Raw genomic sequence first — 21,119 nt, forward strand, 5'->3', positions numbered from 1 at the left:
ATTGGCCTAATAACGTGTTTGGTGCTTCTATTCTACCTCCTAGTTCATTGCATAGTGCCTGGTGTCTTAAAAGCTTGCAGGCAGTCATCCAAGGCACAACAATTGGTCTCTATTCACCTGAAGCAACAGAGGAAGGAGAGTCAGGAATAGAAGGAGGATATAGAATGTGTAGCTAACTGCCTCCAGGAGTAACTGCCTCCTTTGCCATGAGACCAGAAACAACTGGATGGTACCTAGCTACCATTACTGAAGGTTTTGATTAAAGATTCCATAGAAGAATCCTGATCAAAAGGGGGTAAAATGCAGAATAGAATTGAAAATTCTCATGGACTTCAGACTTCCTGGAGCCATGGAGGGTGAATGAACCCCTGAAACTATTGTCCTGAGATAATCTTTAAGTCTTAACCAAAAATATCCTCTGAGGTCTTCTTAAAACCAAACAATAATTTAGCTTAACTAGTAAAAAAAAAAGAGTCTGCCTTGAGCATTATGCTCTTTTAAGAACTACCTTTGTGGGATCAAATTGACAACAGCAACTCAAAAGATTAGATAGGAACTTTAGGGGGCAATGAGTTTATGTCATTGGGTAAGGAACAACTCAGAAAAGGAGGGTAAGAATGGCTGCATAAGTTGATGAATGTAATCCATGTCCCTAAATTGTACATGTAGAAACTGTTGAATTGGTGTATGTTTTTGCTGTGTATATTTTCAACAACAACAACAAAATAAATAAAATTTAGGGAAAAAAATTATTATTACTGTATTATGTTAAAGATGTTTTAATGTATCTGGAAGTGTTTCTTTAATGTCTTAATGCATAGAAAATTACACTGTGTGTTATACAGTAAGACAAACACTTGACTGACATTAGACACAAACGATACCTAACTTCCAATTTACGTACAAATTCAACATAAAGACAGACTTGAGAACAGAACTCGTTTGTAATCCAGGGACCGCCTGTATATAATATGGTGTTCTCACAACGTCCAGATCACATAACATCCTGTTTCACAGAACTTATTGTGGACGTTAAGCGACACTTGACTAAGTGTTGTCACCTTCACCTGACTCTTTTTTCCTTCTGTGTGTTTTTGTATAGTTTTCACTGAAACTTCTTTTTCTCTGCCTACTCTCTCTCTGATCTCCTTTCATATTTAACTTAAATGAACTCTCCTGAAGAAGCGTGCTTCGAGAAAAATAACCTGCGGCACATTCTAGAATCGATTCACTCAACACCCATAGCAACCCCCTTTTCCTTTGTCTTCCTCCATTGAAGAAAATGGAAACTGAAATTAAATGGGATGCTGTGTGTAATATATTTAAATGCATGCACACAGTAAAATATTGGGTAGATATTATTTATACTTGGGTATATGGGCATACTACATTATCATGTATGAGTTTTCAGAGTAAGCAAATGTTGCCAACATTTGATTGAGAATGGGCCAGTGGTTTTTCTAGTGACTTTTAGATCCCAGAAAGTTATTTCTGCCTAAATAACTTGTTTCTTTAGTCCTAGAGGGAGCACTTAATTGTGTACCCAGAGGTTTGGAGCAACAAAATTGTAGTCATGGGAGGAGGGGAGAGGAACAAAGCTATGTCCATACCTGCAAGAGAGGCTTACACACCCTGCCTAGTGCTGGTACACACCACTGAAATGCAGCAAGGATGTGCACGTGAGATAACAAAAAGCAGAAACAGAGGCAGCATTTTATGTGGTCTGTGTTCTAATCCCTGTATATAATTGTCTGAAAACACAAGTTTAGGAAGATAAATAACCTTGAGGACTTTCATGTAAAATTCTTAAATATGACTGTGATGTTTAAGGTTATGTGTCAGTGTGGCTCGGGCCCATGATTCTCAGTGGCTTGTCAGATATTATGTAATTATTCTCCATTTTGTGATCTGATGTGAGCTGCCAGTCAATTGAAAGGGGAGTTTCCTTGGGGGTATGGCCTGCATCCAATATTTATAGATGTTCTGGCAAAGCTTGCTGTCTCTCAATTTGCATCCAACTCTTAATCCCCTGACCTCTGGTTCTTGGGACGTGAGCCAGCAGCCTGCTGTCTGACCAGCTGATTTTTCGGTTCACCAGCCCCTGCTACCACGTGAGTCAGGAGAAGCCTCCAGCCTGATGCCTAACTCATGGATTTGGGACTTGCCAGCCTCTACAACTGCATGAGCCACTTCCTTGTAATAAATCTCTCTATATCCATCCATCTATCCATCCGTCCATCCGTCCATCCGTCCATCCATCCATCCAGTCTATCTAGTTCATTGATTTTGCTCCTCTAGAGAACCTAGCCTAAGACTATGACCCAGAATTTGAGTTTTCTATTAAGAAAGGCCATACAGAGCCTGGAAAAACATACTGTAGCAAATATTAATTTAAAAGCCAGTGACTCTTGAACATACAACATACAAGCTACACCAGATACAGGGCAGTTATAAACAGTACAGGATTACTGTAAAATCTCATTGCCCAAATGACAGAATCAACCCTTGCTGCCACTCTGTCCCACCTGCAATCACCAACAACTCTTCAAGGAAAACATTAAAAGAGAAGCAATTAAAATAAACTTCAAGTGGAAGAGGAAAGTAATCGCCATGGTATTTGTTCAGGTATTGTAAAACAATGAAGAAAAGAATCTCATCACAAAGTTTAAGGCTTCACTGCTCTGTTTCAGGTACTTCCCTTGGATAAAGCTAAAAATTATGGAATTTGGTATTTACAGCAGCTCTTCATTCTCTTCATGTATTCATTTAAAAAATAATTATGAACATCTGCTATGTGCCAGGCCCTGTCCTAGGTACTTGGGTGGAGGGAGATACACAAACAATAAACATAATAAAATTATTTAGCAAGGTATATAACAAGGAAAAGTAGAGCAAGGTAAGAGGGACCAGGAGTGCTGGGAACAGAGGGTGGTCAGAAAAGACTTCATTGAGAAGTTGGTATTTGAGCAAAGACTTGTAAGAGGGGAGCAAAGTAGCCGCACAAATATTTGGGGAAGGAGCATTCCAGGTGCAAGGAACAGTGAATGTAAAATCTCCAAGACAACCATAATCCCGCTGCATTGAAAGAACTGGAAGGCAACCTGTATACCTAGAGCAGAGAAAGTGAGGGGAACGAAGAGTTCTAAGACATGAAGGGAGAGAGAGAATGAAAGGAGTCTTACCACTGGAAGGCCTTTGGCTTTGTTCAAAGTTAAATGTTCAGATTTTGACACGAATGACATGATTTGACAAAATACATAACATGGGGATAAATTTAACAGAAGGAATCCGAGACCTATACCTGAAAACTGCAAAAACATTGCAAGAAAAATTACAGAAAACTTGAAAAAAATAGATACAACATTCATAGATTGGAAGATTCAGTATCAATATGATGTCAGTATTCCCCAAATTGATCTCTAGCATCAATGCAATCCTTATCAAACTACCAGCATGCTTTTTGTAGAAATTGACAAGCTGACTCCAAAATTTATATGGAAATGCGAAAGACCCAGAATAGCCTAAGCAGTCTTGAAGAAGAAGAAACAAAGTTGGAGGACTAACACTGACTTTAACAATTACTATAAAAGTACAACAACCAAAACAGTGTGGTATAGTCATAATATGTGTCCTTTCTACCCATCTTTGAAACTTTATATGAATAACGTTCATATGTGTATATGAATAACATTCATACATGTATATGAGTAACATTCATACATGTATATGAATAACATATACATATACCACTATCCTTTGCCATAAGCACCCTCAATTTATTGATAGCACTATCAGAACGAAACAGCAATACGAGATTTTTATTTTGGTTATATAATGATTTCTACTCATATATCAAAACATAAAAATTAATAGTACTGTATCATTCTAATATGCATTTCTAGCAGATAGAATTAATAAACTTATTCAAAAAGAATGAACACTATAAAAAATAATCTTGAAAAATGAAAAAGAAATGTTATTCATGATCTTTCTTCACCTGAGTGCACCACTCAGTCTTCAGCTGAATACTTGAGGGGGGGACTCTCTAAAGATCTCCAGAGTTCTCTTTCTGTGCAGCACTTGCCTCTCCGGTACTGTGCTTTACTAACTATAGCTGCCTTGACCTCCCTGAACCCTCAGCTCCATCTCCTCAATTCAGGGAGTTTCCCAGGCTCCTCCCAGGTTACCCTACTCTGTCCTGCAACCTGGAAACTCCCCCAGGAAAGTAAGTTACAGCAGTAGTAGGGCTCACCTCAGGTGTTTCAGGAACCACTGTCCTTTGTTACTGCTGTCAGGTGGTTTGAAAACCATTTTTTATGTATTTTTGTCCTTATTTAAATTATTGTTTTGGGAAGGAGAGTAAATCCAGTCCTTATTACTCTGTCTTAGCCAGAAGTGAAAATCTGTTGTGGACTTTCATTTATTCTTTTACAATACAAATTCTGTAATTAAGCTCATCATATTCAAAAAAATTTAATAGGATTGGGATTGTGCTAAATTTATAGATTAAAGAGAATTGATACATTTGTAATAGCATCTTTTCTAACAGCATGGAGTAATTTTCTATTGAGATGATATTCTGTATCTTTTATAGAAACTTTAAAATAACCATGTTTAAGAAGTTCAGAGAAATCAAATACAAGGCTGAGAATTTTGTCAAAGAACTGGAACTTAAAATGCATGAAATTAAGAGCTCAATGGATGATTTTAATAGCATATTTGATAAAACTGAAAGAAGTTAAAAAAAGATATCTGAAATGAAGGATGGAGAGAAAAAGTGTAGAAATATAGGATAGAGGATAAGAGACAGGAGATATGGTGAGAAGGCCTAACATAATAGAATCTCAGAAGGAAAGTAGATAAATAATAGGGCAGACTGTATTTGAAGGCATAATGGCTGAGAATTTTGTAAACCTGGAGAAAGACATCAAGCCACAGATTCAGAAACCCTGCAAACACGAAGTAGTGTAAATAAAAATAACACTACACCAAGGCACACCTAGTCAACGTTCTGAAAGGCAAAGACAAGGAAAAATTCTTAGAAGTTGTCATAGAAAAAGCATAACCTTCAAATGAGTAACTAATGCTGATAGCTGACTTTTCAATTGAAGCAATGTTGTGTGCCTGTTGAGTCAATTCCAAGTGATAGTGACTCTGTATGACAGAGTAGAATTGCCCCATGGAATTTCCAAGGCTGTAACCTTCAGGGAAGTAGATCACCAGGTCTTTTCTCCTACAGAGCCGATGGTGGGTTTCAACCTCCGACTTTTCGGTTAGCAGCTGAGCACTTAACCATTGCACCACCAGGGCTCCTTAAAACAATAGAAACCAGAAAACACTGAAATGACAGTACTGAAAGAAAGTAACTACCAGTGTAGAATTCCATACCCAGTGAAAATAACCTTCAAAAATGAACGTGAAATTAAGATATTTTCTGACTCCATCACCAGCTGACTCACACTTAAGGAGACACTAAAGAATGTTCTTCAGGCAGTAGAAGATGCAGGCAGAAATGAAGAACAAAGAAAAGGGTAAATATAGGGCAAATCTAAATGAGTATTGATTGTATTAAAGGTAATATTAAGGTCTTGTGGGATTCCTCCTAGGAATATATCCTAGAGAAATAAGAGCCATCACATGAATAGACATGCACACTCATGTACATTGCAGCATTGTTCACAATAGCAAAAAGATGGAAACAAGATGCCCATCAACAGATGAATGGCTAAACTGTGGTACATACACACAATGGAGTACTATGCAATGAGAAAGAACAATGATGAATCTGCAAAGTATCTCATAACATGGATGAAACTGGAGGACATTATGCTGAATGAAATAAGTCAATCACAACAGGAAAAATATTGTATGAGACCACTACTGTAAAAACTCATGAAAAGGTTTATGCACAAAAAGAAACAATCTTTGATGGTTATGAGGAATGGGAGGAGTGGAGAGGGGGAGTACTAAATAGACAATAGATAAGTGGTAACTTTGGTGAAGGTAAGACAGTACACACTACTGGGGAAGCCAGCACAACTTGTGCAAGGATGTGTCTATGGAAGCTCCATAGACACATCCAAAACTCCCTGAGGGACTGAATTGCTGGGCAGAGGACTGTGGGGACCGTGGTCTCAGGGAACATCTAGCTTAATTGGTATAACATAGTTTATAAAGAAAATGTTCTACATTCTACCTTGGTGAGTAGCGTCCGGCGTCTTAAAAGCCTGTGAGCAGCCATCTAAGACACTCCACTGGTCTCACCCCTTCAAGAGCAAGGGAAGATGAAGAAAACAAGATACAAGGAAAAGATTAGTCCAAAGGACTAGTGGACCACAACTACCACGGCCTCCACCAGACTGAGTCCAGTCCAACTAGATAGTGCCCGGCTACCACCACTGACTTCTTTGACTGGCATCACAACAGAGGATCTCGGACAGAGCTGGACAAAAATACAGAACAAAATTCTAACTCACAAAAAAAGACCAGACTTACTGGCCTGACAGAGACTGGAGAAACCCCAAGAGTATAGCCCCCGGACACCCTTTTAGCTCAGTAATGAAGCCACTCCTGAGGTTCACCCTTCAGCCAAAGATGAGAAAGCCCCATAAAACAAAACGAGACTAATGGGGCACAACAGCCCAGGGACAAGGACTAGAAGGCAGGAGGGTACAGGAAAGCAGGTAATAGGGAACCCAAGGTCAAGAAGGGAGAGTGTTGACATGTCTTGGGATTGCTAACCAATGTCATAAAACAATATGTGTACTGTTTAATGAGAAACTATTCTGTAAACTTTCATGTAAAGTACAATAAAAAAAAATTTAAAACTTGTGGGATTCAAAATACATATGGAATTAAAATATGGAACAATAATATGTAAGTAAGGAGAAGGGTAAAGGAATTAAAGTGTCGTAAAATCCTTGGGTAAAGGACTTAAAGTGTCCTAAAATCCTTGGGTAAAGGAGTTAAAGTGTCCTAAAATCCTTAAACGTTTTGTGGGATTAAAAACACACATGAAAAACCAAAACCAAAGTCGCCGTTGAGTTGATTTCAACTCATAGCAACCCTGTAGAACGGAGTAGAACTACCCCATTGGGTTTCCAAGGAGCAGCTGGTGGATTCAACCTGCTGACCTTTTGGTTAGCAGCTGTAGCTCGCCATAGCTCTTAACCACTGCGCCGCAAGGGCTCCACAGACACTTGTGTTGCTTATGGAAATGTGAAATAGTACAACCACTCTGGAGAACAGTTTGACAGTTTCTTATAAAACCGAACATGTAATCACTGTATGACCCAGCAATTATACTCTTGAGCATTTATCCCAGACAAATGGAACCTGTACACAAATGCTTATAGCAGATTTATTCATGATAACCCCAAAAATGGAGACAACTTAGATATCCTTCAATATGTGATTGGTTAAACTGTGGTACATTCATAACATGGAAAACTATTCAACAATAAAATGGAAAAAACTGTTGGTACACAACTTGAATGAAACTCCAAGAAGTTATGCTAAGTAAAAACAATCTCAAAGGGTTACATACTGAAATATATATATATATATACACACACACGCATATATATATACACATACATTATACCCGCAGCCATTGAGTTGATTCTGATAGTAGCCCTATAGGACAAAGTAGAACTTCCCCATACGGTTTCCAACACTGTAAACCTTTATGGGAGCAGACTGTCATACCTTTCTCCCACAGAGCAGCTGGTAGGCTCAAACTGCTGACCTTTTGGTTAGCAACCAAGTGCTTTAACCACATTCTTGAAATGATAAAATTATAGTAATGGAAAACAAGTTGTTGACATGGTCGTGGAACTGTTCTGTATCTTGAGTGGTGGTGGACGGACAAACGTGTAAGATGAATGTGTGATAAAACTGTATAAAACTAACCACACACACACATAGGAGTACAGGTAAAATTGGAAATCTGAGTAAGCTTAGTGGATTGTATCAATGTCAGTATCCTAGTTGTGATGTTGTACAATAGTTTCACAATATGTTACCACTGAAGAAACAGCATAAATGGTAGTACACAGTGTGTCTCTGTATTATTTCTTAAAACTGTGTATGAATCTACAACTAAAAGGGTTTTTTAAAACGCATATAGAATTAAAATACACAACAACAGTAACATGTATGTACGGTTTAATGCCCTGAAGTCATTTAAACATCATCTGGGATTAAAAATACGTAGAGGATTAAACTACAACAGCAATAACATTTTAAGTAGGAAAGGGGTAAAGGAGTTAAATTGTTCTTAGGTCCTTGCATTGACTGGGAAGAGGTAAAAGCATGTTTTCATCTTTAGGGAAACCACTAAAAACAGAGGAAAAGAGCATAAAACTATCAAGCTAATAAAAAACCCATTGCGGTCGAGTCAATTCTGACTCATAGCAACCCAATAAGACAGAGTAAAACTGCTCCATAGGGTTTCCAAGGAGCTCCTGGTGGATTCAAACTGCTGACTTTTTGGTTAGCAGCTGAACCCTTAACCACTGCGGCACCAGGGTTTCTATCAAGCTAAGAGAAGGTGGGAAATTGTTGTAGTTGATAGTTGCCGTGGAGTCCGTTCCAGCTCGTGGCGACCCCATGTGTTACAGATCAGAACTGCTCCATACGGTTTTCTTAGTTGTAATCTTACGGAAGCAGATCGCCAGGCCTCCAGGCCTTTCCTTCCGCAGTGTTGCTGTGTGGGTTCGAACCACCAACCTTTAGGTTAGCAGTCAAACGCAAACCGTTTGTGTCACCTGAGGGACCTTAGGTGGGAAAGAGTAATAAAAAATAGTCTGCTCAAAAGAAGGGAAGAAAGAAGGTAAAAAGGAACATGGAAACAGTAGAACAAATAAAAGTAAATAATAAGATGGTAGGTGTAAATATAAATATAACAGTATTTAAAGTGAATTTAAACTTCATACTCCAATGGCACAAAGATTATCAAACTGGATTTTTTTTTAAAAACTGTATGCTGCTTACAAAAGGCGTATCTAAAATATAAAACTACAGCATTTTGTAAATAAAGGTAGAAAAAAATGGAAAGAAATAGAACTGCTGTTATTTACAGTTCATATGATTTTCTATATAGAAAATCCAAAAAGATTTTTTACATCCTGTTTAACTCAGGATGAAACAATGATAGTTCACGACAGAATAGAGTTGGGAAGCAGAGAGGACCATTGCACTTAAAACTTCTTGGCTAAGTCTTTGTAATTCTATAGGATATGGAATTTAAGGTTCAATCCTAATTTAATTCTCTCTCTCCAGTGGACAGGATCCCCAGCTGATATGACATACATATCAGCTAAGGGAAAGCTAAAACATTATAAGGCAAACAAAATGTAAGTGGTTCTATTTAATAAAGGGCTTCCTTTAAAAGATAAAAAAATGAAGATTAACAGATAGCCAAAATTACATACTTCTGGAAAACAGAAACACAGGTTTGACTCCAGGACTCCATCATTTGAAATGGTTCTTCCTAGTACAGTTGAAGTCAGCCTTAATAGTCTGACCTTATAAACTATACTGTGTTCGTCTGTATGCAAATTTTACCAAGGAGAGCAACAGAAACTGCTATTTGCCTACTTATTCATTCTCCCCTTCTTCCTTAACTAACATAAGCCCAAGAGAATCACAGAGATCTTGGCCCCGATATCCTTGAGCTGCTGCACCAGCCCGGGACTGCCTACCTTTGTACTTCTTGTTACCTGAGAGAAAAACCCCTATCTGATTTAAGCCATTGTGATTTGGGTTTTCTGTTACATGCAACCAGACTTCATCCCTAAATGATAAGGAAATACAGCAAAGAATTGGAAGTGATGTCACGCAAGGGATGCCACTGTGGAAGTGGAATCCTCTGACGATTGATGGAAGATGAAAAACTCAAGAGGGTGCCAAAGTGATCCTCTTTGCAGACACACAAATGGTCCAGGTGGAGAGTCGTCGTCATTAAAAGATAGAAAATAAGATAGCAGCCCTTTTCCCATCAATAAAGTTTCCAAGAATACACTCCACCAATTTCAAAGTATCCAGCTGAAGATTTACTGGTAACTGCCAAGTAGCCTCAGCATCCCAGAATGGCAGGAAATTATCACTCAATTGCATACTATCCACATCTATTATGAGCAAGCTAAAGAATATTTAAAATATCTGGAATTTACTAGCCAAAAAGAGAAACTACCAATTTCATAACCCAGTTATTGTCATTTTTATTATTTATTAAATTTCTCGTAAAATCTGTTCCCAGTTGAAGCATGCAGGAGAAAATTCCATCTAGTTTATTGAAACTAATATTCCTAAGTAGACAAGCAATAAAAGATAATGAATATTCATAAAAGTCTTAATCTAGATGGTGGTTCAAAACCCTGGGTGCACTTTCATATCACCTGGAAAGATTTTTTTTAGTACCAAGAGCCAAATCCAGCCCCCAGAAATTCTTGTTCATTTAGTCTGGGGGGAAAGACCGAAGCATCTATACTTTGCGAAGGTCCTTGGATAATTTTAATGTGCATCCAAGATCAGTAACCACTGACATGGGCCCTGCTTGGTAGGCTCGACATTTCATTATGCTCTTAAATTATTTCAGGTTACTGTTTTTGCCTCCCCAATCAAATTGTAGATTTCTCCTAGCTGTCCAGGAGAGATTTCTCCTCGCTCTCTAGGAATCATAATCATGTCTCCTTTTTGTTTCCCGTACTTCACAGCAACTAGAGCTTTGTTTTGTATTTGCTCCATTTGCCATGAATATAGATTAGTATTTGAGTGCCATTGAAATGGGAGTATTGAGATTAAGCCAGAAAAGGTACATTCAGATCAGACATTAATGGGAAATGATGTGTACTCTCACTGACTCTAAGACCCTGGTGTGTCTTCTGCTTGTCCTAGGTCTCTTTCCCCCAACAAGTGGAAAAGCATATATTTGTGGATTTGATATCTCAAAAGACATGTTTCATATCCGGAAGAGCCTGGGTCTGTGCCCCCAGAATGATCTTCTGTTTGATTATTTAACAGTATCTGAACACCTTTACTTCTTTGCTAGGGTAAGCCAGAGAGAGATTTTTTTTTTTTTCCCTCTTTTCTCATAGACTTACCTCAGAATGCTTTGAAAGTTCGTTTAAAGACAAAATAAAAGAGTTGTCTTGGTTACCCAGTGTTACTGTAACAGAAATATCACAATTGGATGACTTTAAAGAGCAGAAATTTATTTTCTCAGGGTTCAAAAGGCTAGAAGTCCGAATTCAGGGTGTGGTTCTAGGGGAAGGTCCTTCCTTGTCTTCTAGTAACTGCTTCTAGTAACTGGAACAATCCTTGGCGTTACCGGGCTTGTAGATACATCTTTCTCCATCCTATTCCTCTTTGCTATGTGTGTCTCTGTCTGTTTTGCTGTTTTTTATAGCTCAGAAGTGATTGGGGTTAGGATTCACCCTACCCTAGTATGACCTCATTAACATAACAAAAGAAAACCTCTATTTCCAAACAGGATCATATTTATAAAGTATGGGGTTAGGATTTCAGCACATATTTTTGAGGATGGAGAAAGGGAGACACGGTGAATTCATAACAGGAGTGAAGAAGGGAATTTCTCCAAACTTGCTATGTAAAAAGGGTTCTAGAATAAAATCTTTCTGATGTGGAGATGGTACGTTGTCAGAACCCAGTCTGAATTCACTCTTCTCTTTTTTTGTTTTTAGCTAAAAGGATTGCCTCGGGATTTGTGTCAAAGCGAAATTAATAATATATTGAATGTGTTTAAATTGCAAGATAAACGACATTCATTTTCTAACTCACTGAGCGGAGGAATGAAACGCAAGCTTTCCATCAGTATTGCACTTGTAGGGAATTCTAAGGTATAAATAGGGGTGTAATTGGGTCCCCATAACAACCAAAAAATCAGAAAAGCAGCTTATTATAAATCTAAGAGAACAGATAAACTTCTAAGAGATGAACTCCATGAGGAAGCATACTAAGTATCTCTTTGGTATGCCCTGTAGATCAGGGGTTTACAAATGACAAATCTGGGCCAAATCTGTTTCTGTAAATAAAGATTCATTGGAACATAGCCATTCCCATTCTTTATATAGCTGCTTTGGTGCCACAGCAACAAAGTAGAGTAGTTTTGATGGAACTTGTCTGCCCTGCAAAGACTAAAGTGTTTATTATCTGGCCCTTACAGGAGAAGGTTGCTGATCCCTGCTCTGGATCAGTGGCTCTCAAAGTGTGGTCCACAAAGCTAACAGCAGCAGCAGCATTACCTGGGAACTTGTTAGAAATGAAATTCTCAGGGCCCACTTAGATCTATGGAATCAGAAACTCTGGGAGTGGGGCCCGGTAATGTAGTTTTAACAAGTTCTTCAAACGATTCCAATATACCCTAAAGTTTAAGAGCCATTGTTTTAGATGAGCCTGACTTACTGTGTGCACTTTGGCCAGTAATGTCGCACAACTGGAAAGAAAAAGATAGAGTAAGCCCAGGATTTCCCCATGAATAGGAAGCTTCTCCACAAATGGGATGGTACCAGTTACTCAGGCTGTATTTTGATCTGTAGGTGGTGATGCTGGATGATCCAACCTCTGGCATGGACCTTATCTCAAGGAGAGCCACCTGGGATCTCCTTCAGCAGCAAAAACACGGCCGCACCATCCTACTCACCACTCATTATATGGATGAAGTGGACCTTCTGGGTGATCGTATCGCCATCATGGCCAAGGGGAACTTGCAGTGCTGTGGCTCTTCACTGTTCCTCAAACAAAAATACGGTTTTTCAAATCTCCATTATTCTACCCATTCATGACCTTTCTATTATTTCCACTACCAGACTCATCTTCTTTTAGCATCACATTAACATAAAATTTCTTTGTACAAGATTCCTCAGTTTCTTACTTCATCAAGCCTAAACTTTTCTGTTTGACTTTCTGGGTCTTCTAATCTGGCCTTTCCCTAACCAACCTTAATTCCTATTACTCCCCAGTCTTGAGCTGCTCAGGTCATTCTTGCTACCATGAATTTGTTCGTGTTGTCCCTTCCCCTAGAATATATCACCCTCTCCAAATGATTTGATGGATGGATGATAAAAAGAAGGCAAAACTTCTTTAAGGAAGAGGGGAAGGAATTCTGGAACAGTTAATGGTGATGGTTGAACAACATAATTGAACATAATTAATGTCACTGAGCTGTACATGTGAAGACTGTAGAAATGACAAATGTTTTCTTATCAGCATATTTACCACAGTAAAAAAAGGCAAAACAAATAACTACACTTCATTATTAGCCCAACAATAAAATCCCCAGGTTATGAGTGATACTGTTCATTTTTATATAAGGCTCCAGTACAATGACAGTTTAAAAAATCAATAAGTAATTATTGTACTCCTTGAAAGCCCTTGAAAATGGAGAGAGAAGGCAAGATAGAGAAGAAATAAGGTATAGGCTTTGCCTTTAAGTTGTATATGATCTTCCTGGGGAGACCATAGTCACATACATAAACAGTGAGTGGTCAGTGTAAATTAGTGTGTGGTTAAATATTAGAATATGGTGCCGTCAAGTTAGTGCAACAGGTATTTAAGGAGAGAGTAGTTGGAGAAAGGGCTATTGGTAGATCTAAAATTTGGAAGAGAAAGGCATCCTAAAAGAAAAGATGAAGAATAGATTTGGATATGTTGAGATTAAGAGATAGAAGACTAAAGCTCAGGCAAGTTAAAAAAGGAAATACAGATTTTTGAGGTATGGAGTTCTCCATTATTTTATAGGTTTTAGTTTTTTAAGGATTGTTGAAAGTCTTCTCAACTCTATCGGAGTAGCTACCAAGACTGCCTAATTTTGTGTCATGTTAAACAGTAGACTTCCTGGGGCATTGAGAAGATAGAGGTTAAGACTATAAATTAGATGAAATCTCATTCAGTTGTACTTTTCTGTAGGAAAATGTCTTTATTAAAATTTGTAAGCATAATGACTCTCTTATTAGGAATAAAAATGATACCATTTAAAACCAGGGTACTTAAACAAGTAGCCGATTGATGGCCTTCAGGGGGTCATGAATCCCCTGAAATACGATGTAAAATTGCATTTACATGCACATATCCATTAGCTTTCATCATATTTTCAGTGATCAATCAAAAAAGTTTAAGAGTGTCTGATTTAGAGAAAATTTTAATGAAGCAGAACAAAACCTAAGAACGGTAATGTTTCCTTAAACTACCTGTTCACTCCTTTGTACAGATAAATATTTAATGATTTGGACATAGCCAAATTTAAAATGTCACCACTCTAGTTTTTGTTTTTTGCTTGAAGGATTTAGAAAATCTCTTGATCTAGGTTTTCTTATTCTACTAATCAGCATTTATTTATAGCTCTTACAGATCAGCATCTTTCAGCCTCCATGCATTATGAAGCATGTCCAATTTATTATAGGTTGCGTGGATAGAACAAAGAATCAATTTTGAGAGAAAGAAGATAGGGGAAGGGAGAATAAAGAGAAGCTTTTGAAAGGGTCTCCATTTGTGTAATAACAAACTGAGTCTCACTTGTCTTTTCTTGAGTTCATACAATGTGAGTCCAGTTCCTTAAGGAAACAACAAGGCAGAGTGGAAAGGGTACCACATGAGGAGGACAGCTTGAATTCTGGTGTCCTCAGCACCACATGATCCTTTCCTGGATTAAGATCTATTAGTTATCCCTGTTACAATCAGATGTAGAAACCCAGAAATTAAAATCATGGCATCATGGGTTGTGTTTCCTTATGACTTCTTATTGACTGTCTTTATAACCAGGAGGATATTATTTGCCCAAAAGTCACCATTTCTTGTACTCCTAATATCTGTTTATAGACTTCAACTGTCTGTAATTTTAAGCATAGGCCTTAGCAAGGATTTATGGTTTAATTTAAAATAACCAGCAAAGCACAGGGACAAGGACTGGCACAAGCAGGTTGAGAGAGAATGAACTAAGGTAGTGTGGAAAGGAAGGAGGTACTCAACCATGTAAGATGCAACAAAGAGTTAAACGACAGTAAGAACTAGTAAGAAGACAAGGGTGACTTATTAACATGTATCCATAGTTGTGGGGACAAATGAGAAACCAGGTCACAGACAACTTCCTCTGGACCTAGATCCCAAATCATGGATCTTATTAATCCCTGGAAAAAAAAAAAAGGCAGAATTAAGTATGTATTTACCCAATACCAAAGAAGAGTTGCCTCTGTTCTGTACTGAAGCATTTAGCAGCTCCAGAATATCACACCAGTATTGTCAGGAGAACCCTCCCTCTTCTGGGTATGGCCTCTCACATTCCATCTTCAGTGGAGGGAATAGGAAACAAGACTCTTGGAGCAGCATTTATAAAGATACTATTACAACAAGAACTTATATGGCAGGGAGTCCACTTCTTCTTTTCTGGAAAATTTGGCCTGACCCAAACACGGAAATTTAAATAGAGACAAGCAGGAAAAGCTGGAAATATAAAACTGTGATACTTTTTCTTCTCGATTATTTCTTACAGGTACAGGATACCATATGGTCATGGTGAAAGAACCTCAGTGTAAAGCAACAGAAGTTGCCAGTCTTATATATAATTATGTACCAGATGCTATTTTGGAGAGCAATGTTGGAGCTGAGTTATCTTTTATCCTACCCAAAAAGTGTGCAAATAGGTATGCATCCAGAGAAAACTAGTATGCTTCCATTATTGCAGTTTCAAGGTTTTATTAAGTATTTAAACAAATATATAGAAACAATCATGACCTTAAGCGTTTATTTACTTTTTTGGTCATTATCTACGTGATCACATAATTTTATGTAATGGTAACTCGCAGATACATATAATTTGAGTTCTTTTAGGCTTAATGTAATTTTTATGTGTTTCTATGTATTGGTGGAAACCCTGGTTGCATAGTGGTTAAGTGTTACAGCTGCTGACCAAAAGGTTGGCAGTTCAAATCCACCAGGCGCTCCTTGGAAACTCTATGGGGCAGTTCTTTTCTGTCCTATAGGGTTGCTACGTGGCAGAATTGACTTGACGGCAGCATGTTTTTTGTGTATTGATATGATCCACATACATATACTGTATAGTATTCCTTTATATTGAAATATCATGGTTTGCTTAAACATATCCCTGTTACTGGAGTTTGGGTATTGTTTTCTTCTTTTAAATGTTCACTTGTATGAATAATAATGTTTTATACAAGTTTTGGAGCCCTGGTGGCGCAGTGGCTAAGAGCTCAGTTGCTAACCAGAATGACAGTAGTTCAAGTGCACCAGCTGCTCCTTGGAAACCCGATGGGGCAGTTCTACTCTGTCCTGTAGGGTCGCTGTGAGTCGGAATCGACTCAACAGCAACAGGTTTTTTATACAAGTTTCTGATTATTTCTTTTTGTTATTTATTTGGAACAGATTCCCTAAAGTGGAATTTGACATAGTACCAGGCTTTTCTTTTCTCTTCTTTTTTCTGATGACGATATAATTCACAAGTGTGAAAAGTTTTTTTTGTCTCTTGTATCTTTGTATCCTGGTCAACTGTGGTGGTTTGTACTGTGTCAAATTGATTTAGCTGAGCACTGTTTTCCAAAATCTCCCTCCCTGTGTGGTTCTGGATTAGAGTTGGCCATAAACGGAACTTGCATGAAATTTTGAAGGCTGTGTCCTTTACTCTCTGAAGATTGTTTTAGTCAGATACGGTAGCAGAAGCATGGAGGTGCCCAGCTTGTCCTCATTCTCCACTGCTCCACATTCAGCCATTCTTCCTAACTGCTGACTCTGTTAAACAACAGTGGCTTGACCCACCACCAGACACTGGCTGCTGCCCTACAGGCAGTATCTTTCCATGAACTTTTCTATGAGATACCCCCTCACAGTCCCACTTCAGCAACTTGCCTGCTTAGTAACTTTTCCTCTGGTCCTTCAGCTGCCCTTCTGGACCTTCATTTCCCCATATTCTTCCACGGTTGTGTGAGTTCTAATTCCCGTAATAAATCCCTTTTTCCTTAATGCTCATAGTGATTCTGTTCCCCTGACTGAACTCTGATACAATTGAACTGAACTTATACAGTTATTGGTATCAAAAGTGGGGGCCAAACTTACATTGGTTTGAGAGAAGACTTTGGTAGTTTGTGATTATAATGGCCCCCAATGAATCATGCTACATTGAGTTACTTTCCTTCACAATGAGACATTGCTGCTCCTCCCATCAAGAGTGGAGACTGTTCCTCCACTCCCTTGAATCTTGTGACTTCTTTTGAACAATAAAATGTGGTGGATGGAGCGTTGTGTGAGTTCAAAGCGTAAGCCTCAATATACTTTGCAGCATCTGCCTTTGCTGTCCTGAGTCCCAGTAGCCGCATAAAAAAGCTAAGGCTACACCACTGAATGATGAGAGGCCATGTGGAGGGTGAGGCTCCTAGGCTTTCCAGCCATCCCTGCCAAGGTCCTGGAAATGTAGATGACACAATCTTAGACCCTCTGCGCCAGCTAACCCACCTGATGAATGCAGCCACGTGAATGAGCCTAGACAAGACCTGCAGAATAAACTAGCCAATCCATAGCATCATGAGAAATAATAAATTGTTGTTTTAAGCTACTGAGTTTTGGAGTAGTTTGTTGTGAAGCACTAGTTACCTGGTAAACTGTGATATAATGGTAAATGTTTGTCAAAGAAATAAATAGGACTTCTGGTTCTAGAAATAGACTAAGTGAGGCACACCAACTCCCCACCTCAGATAACTAAAAAATCTGGCTGAATTTTTTTTTTTAATCTTCCTAAAACCATCAAAAACCTAACAAGATAGTTAGGAATTGCATAACCAAGATCAAAGAGAGGATTAGAGCTGATAGAGGTGAGCTGATGCAGCTTCTATCCCATAGGCTTTTGGTGAATTAGACGAGGCAACTAAGAGATGGAGCTGTACTTTTAGCAATGAATAACAGCGATGAGAGTGAGGCGCAGAGGTCAGAAATGTGCTTCTATTAGAGAGACCCTAAGAACTCACATCCCACCATGTCCCTGCACATATATCCTTCAACTCTGGGCTGTAATCTGGATGTTGGTATACAGGCTGTATGGCCTAGATAAACCTCAAGCCTTATTTCAGACTAATAGTGTCCTGAGGTGCCTGGCAGAAGGAAAGGATAGCATATAAGTCAGGAGAGGGTAAAATAACATGAAAGTATTCTAAGTTCTTACATTGTCCAGGACAAGGGTAAAAGTAAATATTAACACTAAACTTATGTATTTTATAATCCCCACAATAACCACTAAAAGAATAGAAAAGGAGTGTATAGCTTCCAAACTAATAGTGAAAATTGAATGAAAAAAATCCACAAGAAAGGAGAGAAAAAAAACATAAAATAAATGCAAAAATGCACCTACCATGAATACGGTACATGGTGACATTAAAAAACAAACAAACAAAAGATGGAGTAGGCAGCTCCAACAATTGATCCCTTCACTGAATCAGCCAATAACCTAGCAAAAAATGATACAGACAACTTTTTTGAAACTCTAGATTCTAACCAAATACTTACAGCAACCAGAGGAGTACTTAATGAAGAAAGTGCAAAAATCCGGTAACAAAGCATTGAGATGTTTTCATTCGTCCACCTACCATCTGCTATTTTCCAGCTTGTAACAGCTGCAGGGACAGCAGTCTGTGTTCCTGGTGCAGCTTGCTGAGGCTGGGGAATGGGACAAAATACAGGCCTTGTTCTAAAAAAATTGTGGAGGCATGCTTTGACCTGTCTGGCAGCACCTTGAAGGGCCAGCACAGCCTGTGGCCACCTGGGGCAAGGAATGGTGGCTGGGGCAAGCAGCAAATGGACCGAAAAGCCTGAAAAGGCAGACTCTGAGAAGGAGGAAATTGAGGAATAAGAGATTTCAGGGACTACCAAGTGCAACATACATGTCCAGACCCTGATGAATACTCAAAAAAGACCCAAGAGACCCCTGGACTTACACCACTAGCTGATCCTTGGGTTCTGTGCAAGCAGGAAGTGAAAGCTAAAGTGGAGTTTTAGGTAACCTGGTTAAGGGTTGAAAGCGTGCCCAAGCTCAAAGACAACCTACAAAGACTGGAAGAAGGTTTTCTTTTCTTGTTGGTAAGCATTTAAGGAAATATATGTCAGGCCACTGGCTGACTGCTGAGATAACAGAACAGAGATTTCAGTGGCCACACAAAGCAAGGAAGACAATCTGCAAAAAATAGTTTGGGAAAGTCACTAAACAGATGACTGCACCTCTCAACAAGCAACAGCAGCAAACCCTGAGGAGGGAGGAGAATCTAATTCCAGAGTTACCACATTATAATATTCAAAATGTCTGGTTTTTAACAACAACTGTATATATATATAAGTATATACAAAAATATATATATGGTATACAAATAAACAGAAAAGTCTGGCTCATTCACAGGCAAAAAAGAAATTGATAGAAACAGTCCCTAAGGAACCCCACTCATTGGACTTACTAGACAAAGACTTTAAATCAACTATCTTAAATATGCTCAAAGAGCTAAGGGAAACCATAGACAAAAAAGGAGAAACCAAAAACTCAAAGAAGAAACTAGTCTGCAGGACAAATAGTCTAAATAAACCAAGGCCTCATCTACCCTGAGACCAGAAGAACTAGATTGTGCCCGGCTACCACTACTGACCATTCTAATCAGTGCCACAATAGTTCGACCCTGATAGAATGGGAGAAAAATGTGAAAAAAACCTCAAATTCCTTTAAAAAAAAAAAAAAAAAGGCTTACTGGACTGGTTGAAACTAGAGGACTCCCTGAGATTATTGCCTTGAGAAACTCTTCAAACCTTGAACCACAACTAACCCCTAAGGTCACTGTGTAGCTAAAAACAAATTGGCTCACAAAATAATGAATATCACCCTTAAGTACTGTGCTCCTGTAAAAAAATCACCTACATGAGACCAAATGGTCAACAATGACTTTAAAACAAAGATGAGAACGTAAAGGGGCAGGGAAACTAGATTAATGGAAATGGAACAACCAGAAGGGAAATAAGGAGAGTGTTCACACATTGTGAAGAATGTAACCAATGTAACTGAACAGCTTGTGTGGAAATTATTGAACGGGAATACAAACACAATAAAATGTTATTTAAAAAAAAAAAAACTAAAGAAGACCAGGAGGTTGATGTATGCAATATGAGGAGTATCAATAAGGGATTGAAATTATTAAAAGGAACCAAATAGAAATACTGTAGCTGAAAAGTACAGTAACTGAAATGAAAACCCACAGGAGGTTTTCAACAGTAGATTTGAGCAGACAGAAGAAAGAATAAGCAAACTTGAAGATAGGGCAATTGAAATTATCCAGTCAGAGGAGCAGAAAGAAAAGAAAATGAAGAAAAATGAACAGAGTGGAAGGACCTATGGGACACCATTAAGCACAACAACAAATGCATCTAATAGGAATCCCAGAAGGAGAACATAGAGAAAGAGGCAGAAAAAAACATTGGGAGAGATAATGGCTGAAAGCTTCCCAAATTTGATGAAAGACGTGAATCTGCATATCCAAGAAGCTCAACAAACACCATGTATGATCAACTCAAAGAGATCCATACTGAAACACATTATATGCAAAACACAAAGAGAGAATCTTGAAAGCAGCAAGAAACAAACAACTTGTCATGTACGAGAGATCCTCGATAAGATTAACAGATGATTTCTTCTCAGAAACCATGGAGGCCAGAAGGTAGTGGGATAACATACTTAGTCCTGAAAGAAAAACTGTCAACCAAGAATTCTATATAGAGCAAAATTATCCATCAAAAATGAAGGAGAAATTTAGACATGCCCAGATGAGCAAAGCTGAAGGATTTTGTCCTTGGAAGACCGACCCTACAAGAAATGCTAAAGGGAGTCGTTCAGGCTAAAATGAAATGACACTAAACAGTAAACGAAAGCCACATGAAGAAATGAAGATTACCAGTAAAGATAACTACAAAAATAAATACAAAAGCTAGTATTACTATATTTTTGGTTTGTAACTCTTTTTGTTTCCTGTGTGTTTTAAAAGACAAGTACATAAAATAATAATTATAAATCTATGTTTATGGGCACTCAGTATATAAAGATGTAATTTGTGACAACAACAACATAAAAT

General features: G+C 38.3%; 1 protein-coding gene across 1 annotated transcript in view; it reads left to right on the forward strand.

Moving 5' to 3' along the window:
* The window catches only part of LOC101344775 (ATP-binding cassette sub-family A member 3-like), a 126,248-nt gene that overhangs the window by 57,262 nt on the left and 47,867 nt on the right, over window positions 1-21,119 (forward strand). The window contains exons 13-16 of the mRNA XM_023728328.1: window positions 10,900-11,054; window positions 11,706-11,861; window positions 12,561-12,771; window positions 15,509-15,659. Of these exons, the coding sequence (XP_023584096.1) occupies window positions 10,900-11,054; window positions 11,706-11,861; window positions 12,561-12,771; window positions 15,509-15,659 (673 nt within the window). The remainder of the gene's footprint in view (window positions 1-10,899; window positions 11,055-11,705; window positions 11,862-12,560; window positions 12,772-15,508; window positions 15,660-21,119) is intronic.

Source organism: Trichechus manatus, unplaced genomic scaffold (assembly GCF_000243295.1).
Source record: "Trichechus manatus latirostris isolate Lorelei unplaced genomic scaffold, TriManLat1.0 scaffold00024, whole genome shotgun sequence".
NCBI classification, from domain to species: domain Eukaryota; kingdom Metazoa; phylum Chordata; class Mammalia; order Sirenia; family Trichechidae; genus Trichechus; species Trichechus manatus.